This window comes from Plecotus auritus (genome assembly GCF_963455305.1).
Source record: "Plecotus auritus genome assembly, chromosome: 2".
NCBI classification, from domain to species: Eukaryota; Metazoa; Chordata; class Mammalia; order Chiroptera; family Vespertilionidae; genus Plecotus; species Plecotus auritus.
Window position 1 is genome coordinate 87,252,095 of NC_137771.1, and position 7,978 is coordinate 87,260,072.

A 7,978-nucleotide genomic window follows, 5' to 3' on the forward strand; every position below is an offset into this window, starting at 1 on the left:
ACCATTTACAATATTACTACCCCCAATGGTCTTGCCAGGCCAGCTGAGGTGGAGTGGAGAGGAGGGTGGTACTAGACTGCAGGAGACCTAGGATCAGCGTTTGGTTCCTCTGCCTTCACAGGCATGTGTCCAGTCCGGGGCTACCATGAAGAATCAAAGGTACTCAGTGTTAAGATTAAATAAAATCTTAATCTGTGCAAATATAAAGCCATTGAGGGGGGGAGGGGTGCCTAACTTGCTCTGAGCAAGCCATTTTCTCACAGGTGTGAAACTGTATAATTGGTCACATTTGGGGAGGTCTCCTTGCCATTGCTTCCTTTAGTCCATTAATGGAGAAAGCACCTCTCACCACATCAGCTTAAACTGCTGGATCCTGTCTAGTAGCCTAAGCAAAGCTAATGAATTAAGTCCCTGGAGTGTTTTCAGGTGAATGGGAAACAGAAGGCTGCTACTCGGGAAAGACAGGGGTTAAAGCTGGGTTCGGTTTTGTTTTTACTTTAATGTGATCCAAAGGCAACTAAGTTACAGATCAAGTTCTTTTTAAAAAAAATAGCTAAGACCGTTTTCCTTCTAATTGTCATCTTTCTTACAAACCATCTTTAATCCTTCCCCTTCATAATTCTTAACACTCTGGCCCACTTCTTAGGAATTTCAGAAATGACTCAAAATCAGTACAGTAGAGGAAAAAATATTTATTTTCTAAAGTCATTACCTTGACAGGCAAAACAAAGCATTTTCTCAATTTCATTCAGAAATACATTTTTAAAAAAACACATAGACCAATATGGCCTGCCCAGACATATTTAACATGGTAAATATAAGGAATAAATTGTTTGAATATAAATATCTATAAAAAAATAAGTACATCAAAATTTAATCCAATCTCTTCCATTTGCCAGTTACATAAAGGAAAATAATTTTACTGCTTTAAAGCATAACCAACATTTACTCTTCAATGTCTTTCATAAACAACCCTATACCATTGCGTTCCCAAAAATCAAGGTAAGGGAATCTTCTGATTCAATGATCTTTTTTCTTATGGATCGGAGTTAGTAGATTACCATGAAAATGCCACATCTACCACTGACACATTAGACAAGACTTCTATGAGTCTAGGATTTAGCATGGAGGTATCAGAGGAGGGGATAACAGGAGGGGGGAGAGTTTGGGAGGCAATAATTAAAGATGGGGAAATATTTGTGCGAGAGTGCAATACAGGTGAGGTAGATTTATATTTATGAAACACATCCTGATTTATAGTAGTAACAGTTTCAATTTTGCACTTTGTGAATTAAAAAATAAAGATTTTGGAGTTGTGTGTTTTTTTTAACTCGAGTATGTTTTCAATTTGTGCATTGCTTAGGCAATCTCTTCGTGGACTACGCAGTTTCTCCCTGAACTGTGCCAGGCGCCTGAGTGAGACACAAACACTTCCTTCCTACCCTCTTCAGGAACCCCACCAGCAAGTGGAGTCTCCTCTCCTCCCTGTGGAGGATGCCACCATAATTTACAAGTCATCATGTCACTCTGCTTCCTCTGAATGGTCCATTGTCACTCCAAAGGAGGACAGACAAAAGCAGTGACCAGTGATGGAAGCAAATGAAGATGGGCTGGGGACTCCTTAACCGTTTTTGGAATGTTTAGAAGGAGGACGCTGATCCGTGGCCAGTCTGGAGCAAGAAATGCTCTAAGCAGGAAGGATGCTTTTGCTGTGTGTGATGCAGGCCAGTGTGGAGAGAGAGCGGTCAGCCGCGCAGCACGCTGTCTCTGTGGAGGAGAAGGCTTCAGACGGGATGGCTGTAATCAGTGTGTTCGGTTGTGGGTCACTTTCTTCTCTCTGGAGAGCTTGGCTTTCAGCTTGGCAATACGGAAAGAAGTTTTGATGCTGTTTCTGATGGCCTCCAACCTATTAAGACAAGAGAAAACAAATGTGATTAAAAAAAAATCATTCCTGGGCAAAAGAAATGTCTAAAATTAGAGTCTGGCACAAACAAATTTAATTCTGGTTTTTGAACTTTCACCACCATGGGCCCTTTGCTAACTTCAGGTGCAAATAAAGCCTGCCTTGGTGCCTAAAATGGGGAAGGGTGCAGAGAGAAAGAGTAATGTGCTCATATCTAAAGGTAACTGGGCATTAAATACAATTTTAAAATACAATTTTAAGGTAAACACAGATATTCTCTTTTCTTTTTTTGTATCTCCATCCCACCCTTAGTGGAAAAAAATTTTTAAAAGGTGTACACATAGGCCCAAAGCAAATGTTGACAATTAAAACAAACTTTTTTTTGAAGATTTAATATTTTTGTTGTTGTTTGTTTGCTTATTTTGACAGGAGAAAAAAGAAAGAGGGACGAGTTGCATAATATACTAGTTTATATAACAGAAACTGATAAAAAATAATTTCCAGGTCAGTTCAGAAATGGTGGTTTATGTAATCCTGGGATCTAGGGAGCATGAGTGGCCTGAGATCATAACTAGGGAAACTGCACTGGCAAGTTTGGAGTCACAGACAGCTGAGGGTGTCCCAGGCCTCGTAGTAAACAACCCAGAAGCAGTTCATGACGGCCAGGCCTGTGCACAGAACACTTGGGTCATTGAACGTCTTGCCACTGGGTTTCTAGGAAAAGTTTCCACAGGCCATGAGAGGGAAGTGGAGAACATGTGACAGATCTGAAAGCAAGTTTCTTCCCTCCAGGTTGCGAATTCCACAACGTTTAGGGTTTGAAAGGGTCATCACCGTGGAGCTGCTCAAAGCAAGCCTATGGGGTTGTCTAACCCAGGTCCCTCTCTGCCCCACCTCATGCCTAACGAGAAAACGAGCAAGCTTTTTGGAATGGTGTTGGCTCTCCACCAAATGTGTTCCCTTATTAAAAATAAATAAATAAACCCTCAAAACGGCATGTTCTAACTCTCACCAACCTTACCTAATGACTTTATTTTCCCTTTGGCCATTTGAATAACTGCTGCTGTTTGAAGAACTTGATCATACATGACACTTTGACTTGAGAGAGAGAAAGAGAGAGATAGAGAGAGAGAGAGAGAGAGAGAGAGAGAGAGAGAGAGAGAGAGATAGCTCTCCCTGAAATGGTTTTTAGGTTCTCAGGAAAAGTAATAAATCTATTAACTCAGAGAGGCAAAGACTGGGTTTGACCAAATGACAAAGGTGTTTCGAGATATACTTTGTTTGGAAAAATCGACCTTTGGACTGACGGGCGTGTGCTAAAGATCACCAAAGTGGGCAGCGACCTGCTTTCAAAAGCCTTCAAAGAAAGATAAGAGAGGGATTCCTTTGCTCTTTTTAATCTATAGACTATGAAGATCCCCTTTGTTATTGTTTCCTAAGCCTCTCTCCAGTCACGCTCAGAGTGGCTGGGGGAGCAGTCCATTAGCATTGGTGGTGGAACTAGTGGTTCTTAGGAGCCTCTTACCTTCTCATTTTTCTTCCTTCCACCAGCTGCTGATGAATACACTTCTTTCCAAACGTGGAACAGTCCTTTCCTTTCTTGTGATTATCCCAGCCTTTCTCCATAGTGTTTTGGTCCCTGTTAAAATACACACAGGGAAAAACATTTCAGCAATGGTACCTTCAGTTGTTCACAATGTCTCTGTTAATCTCTTATTCTTAAAAAATATTTATTAAAGTATAGTTGGCATTCAGTACTATATTAGTTTCTGGTATACAACATAGTGATTCGACATTTATAGACTTTGAGATGTGATCACCACCATAAGTCTAGTACCCATCTGTCACTGTGCGAAGTTATTACGATATTATTGGTATTTTTTCTGTCCTATACACTACCTCCCCATGGCTTACTTATTTTACTACTGGAAGTTTGTGCTTCTTATCTGCAGCATTATAATAGGAAGGAGGTCAGGAGAACATAAAACTGTTTGAAAGCAAAGGTATTTCTATTCACCTGAGTTCTTTTCCTGCTTGGCAAAAATTCCAGCACTTCTTGTCTTTTTGGCTGACACATTGGCACCTGTCCCTCCGGTCTGTTGCTTTTATAGGAAATAAATCCTTTAAGGATCGCTTGGTCCTAGGAGGGTTTCCAAGTCCATATGGAACAATTTTTCTATTATCAAAAGAGAAACAAAAGATATTAGCATGATTCATAGTTTTCAAAACGCTGCATTCTATGAGGTAAACTCGTTCCATTGGAACACAACGGAGCTCACCACATGCCGTTTGGTAGCAAAACTTGGGAGCATGAGGTGTGGCAAGTCAGGATCACATATCTGCCAGGAGCCCTGACAGACATGTGATCCGAGTGTATATACCCAACCAGGAGAAACCAGTTTTTCTAATTCAATTTAATTCCATTTCTTAACAAAGTTCAATTTCTTCACAAGCAGCATTGTTTTTTGGTCCAAAATTATGACATCTCTGTTTTAGTATCTGTTGCATTTTTCCTTCCTTTTCTAAAATTCTATTTAGCAATAGGTATTGGGGGAAGGGGTATAGGGACTTGAAAACCATGACTCATAGACTTGGAATACCTATGTTCAATCCAGATCCTATGATAAGGCTAGAAGTGCCCTCTGAGGGGATGGGAGGATGCCCAGGTTGGCACGTCTGCAATTTGCTGATATGACCATAGAAGGACTCCTTGCCAGAATGCTCTCCAGTAATTTCTAATGTGCTCGTTTTGATTCTTGCTTGAGAAATAAAGTCCTCCCCTTGGAAGAATTACCCACCTTACTAAGTATTAGGCTTGTGGAGGTTTGTTTAGTTTGATTTGATTTTGGTCATCCCTTACTATACTGGGGCCCTGCAGGCATTATAAATGTGTTTTTGTTTATGACTGCTTCTGATGGGTGAACTACTTTTTAGGGGGAAAGGGTGGAAAGTGCCTTCTTCATTCTGAAAGCAAAAGAGACATCTATGGACCATGTTTCTATTACTGTCTTGAAATGGGCTTTTCTAACAGCAAAGTACAGAGGAGTCAGGACTCCCGGGTTCTCAGTCTAGCACTGCCATGAACTCTTTCCTGCACAAGTGGCTTCAACGTTTTGGGTCTCCATTTCTGTATATATAAAGTGGAGGGATTGGATTATGAATCTCTTTGATCTCTCTGCCTCTTAAGTCTTTACTCTCCCATGAGAAGCCATATGACCTCAGCAACTGATTCCCTGAACCCAAGCAGATCCCACTGAGAAAGCATTCCCCCAAGTCCCCACGCTTGAAGTCTCTCCTCAGAAACTTGTGGCAGCCTCCTGCTTGCTATCAGCTCTTTCAGAGTCTTTCTACCATGAGTAGTCTGAGCCACAGGCCTCAGAAGACCTTCCCTTCTGCTGCTAAGAACCAAGCAGCCTTGTTCTTTTCAGGAATGGAGGGGCACTGTCCCCTCCCAAGGGGTCACTGGCATGGTGTCAGAAAAGCAAACTGCATGCTTCCCAGAAAAGTAACTGGAGTAACTGGGCTCCCCTTTCTGGTTAAGGCAGAGCAATGGTATGACTAGGGTTACAATGCCCTCTAGAGACTCACCCGGGAGTGTTGATCCAGATGATGTCGAGGTGGCAGAAGTAGACACACTCTTTATCCAGCAGGGAAGAGCAGGAGCAGCGCTTGGAGCGGCGGGGTGCACTGGGAGAGGGTTTCTCTCTTCCACTGTCCGCCACCGTGCTGAGCTCAGCGCCCAAGACGGCTGGGGAGAGAAAGAGCAGGTCAGTGGAGGCGTCCCATCGGAGGCCAGGGGTGTGCTGCATCACAGGATTGAAGCCAGGACAAGCAGAGCAGAGCAGACAGAGCCTACAGCCTGCCCTCAGCCGGGAACCCAGAGGGAAAGGGCTCTTTATTATTCCCTCCTTCACATGACTTCACCTTTACGCCACTGCCTTATCGACCTTCAGAGAGATTACACAAGTGCAGAAGAAACAACCACCTGGAAAGGGAGTTACCAGCCCCTTCGAAGCAACCTTCAAGGAAATGCGTGGAAATGCTGCCTGTTAGAATCTGGGTTGGCTTCTGCATGACACTTAGTAGGACAGACAGTTCAACCTGCAGTGGCTTAAAATTGACTGATGACAAAAAGGCTAGAACTGAATAAATCCCCTGCCTGTTCCTAGGTTTGGAGCCTCTATCCCATTCACAGTGATCTTCTGTTTAGGGGCATACCCACCACTTCACATGTGTGTAGGGCAGAGAGTGGCCCGGGTGATATATACCCTTTGAAATTAGGTGGAGGTCAAGAACTTTGGGAGGATGATTGGAGGCAAAGAAGAGAAATCTGCTCTTCATATTCATTCCAGGCGGTCACCTCCACAGAAACCACTGACCTAAGGTGAAGCTGAGCAGCGGCTCAGGGGACCTAGCCAAGGTTCTGGGGATGTTGAATTCAGAGTCCCCAGGGCAGTGGGCATGTGTGGGATCGCCACCACCCCCTCCCGCTGCAGCACTCGCTCTTCTTCCTGATGAGTTAGCCATGCAGCTTATCTGCCCAATTTTGTACATTTCACATGATCAGACACATTCCAGGATTTTCATTCCTTTGACATCCTTTCTCTTTAGTCAGGGTCATGAAAAGACAAAACAAGTGCATTGACCCTCGAAGGGGGACTGGGCAGATGCACACGTTCCATCTAAATCTGCACGCAGCCAAGACTCATCCCAGCTCCCCTCCCAGGACAGGTGAACAAAACTGAAGATAGAGCTCACACTGTTCTGGGTGCCAAAAATCTGCCAAAAGAAACCTACAGTCAATAATGACAAATTTTAAAGAAAACATCTGCTTCGCCCCGAAACTGCCTGGGGGGTGGAGGGAGGTTATTCAACAGACTGTTCTGCAGGTGATTTTACTGCTCAAACATTGCTTGAATGGCTTGAATAAAATTCCTTGGCTTCAAGCTGAAATGTTTAAATATTTTGCAGATTAACACACTAATAAAACAGCATTTGAATAAGATATCCGTTCCTATGCGTCCTATTACCTGTATGAACACATACATTGCAAATACACATTTGGCTAGATTATATCTTGTCTTTATATTTCTTGAATTCATTGTTAAAAGCCAAGTAAGTACACTGTGCAATAACAATAATGTCATTTTAATGCTACAGGAGCAATTATGTTCAATAGTGGATTTTTTTTCCCACTAGAAAATTTAAATAGCTTTGAGTGATAATTCCCGGAGACTTTATATCTGAGCTACATAAATAAAAAGAAGGGGTTAAGCAGAGCAAGGAAAACATTAAGGCGGATAAGAAGAATTCACATTCAGAGATTTACAAGCCAATGCGCCTACCTGTTCCTGGAGCTCCTTGGAAAGCCACAAACAGCAGAGAGAGAATCACGGGGAAATAATCCATTCTGAAAACAATCAGAATTCCCTGCAAACTAAACCCAAAGTAGAAACGAAGAGAAGCAGCTTCAGTTCCCTTAAAGCGCTTCTGGTTGTTCTGCTCTCAAAGCGGCCCGATCCGTCAGCCTAGGAGCTCCTCAGTGGGGAGAAAAGGAGTTTCTGCCGGGAGAGAGGCAGTGGGAGCGGTCTGAGGACGCGCGCAGCCGGTGGCGTCGGGGACAGCAGCGGAGACCGAGGACCCTCGCGGCGCTCGCTCGCCCCAGCAGATGCAGGAGCGCGTCTGACTTGGACAGCTCTCCGCAGGCTTTTTATATTGAAACCCTATAGAGTGGGGGTAAACAGCTCTGACTTTATTCCAATGTTATTGTGTTATTAGTCACCAACAGGCAACGTGCAGCCGGAGATAAGGCCAGGCTCTAAAGGAAATCACTGCTGACTTCAGAGGCAGACGCCCGCCGTCTGACAATTCAGGGGCAGGGCTAAGAAAAAGAAAATACCCATTGGAGACCTTTGGTAAACCTGCCCGTGCAGCGCTGGAATCGACTTCCCCTTTGCAAGTTGCCAACCCCAGAATTCAAGAATCACAAGAGGGACTCCAGAAAAGTCATACCATTGGTATGAAAAGTATGAGTACGTTTAAATAGATTGTATTGTGTGAGAGGAATTTTTTTAA

At 43.4% G+C, this 7,978-nt stretch overlaps 1 protein-coding gene across 1 annotated transcript; it reads right to left on the reverse strand.

Annotated features, from left to right (window-relative positions):
• Window positions 1–673: 673 nt before the first annotated feature.
• Window positions 674–7,766, reverse strand: EDN1 (endothelin 1). The gene is made up of 5 exons (XM_080655208.1): window positions 7,249–7,766; window positions 5,492–5,651; window positions 3,921–4,079; window positions 3,429–3,542; window positions 674–1,906 (listed from the first exon to the last, which is right to left on the reverse strand). The coding sequence occupies exons 1-5, from the start codon at window positions 7,310–7,312 to the stop codon at window positions 1,804–1,806; spliced, it is 600 nt and encodes a 199-aa protein (XP_080511334.1). The 5' UTR covers window positions 7,313–7,766; the 3' UTR covers window positions 674–1,803.
• Between the last annotated feature and the right edge of the window lie 212 nt (window positions 7,767–7,978).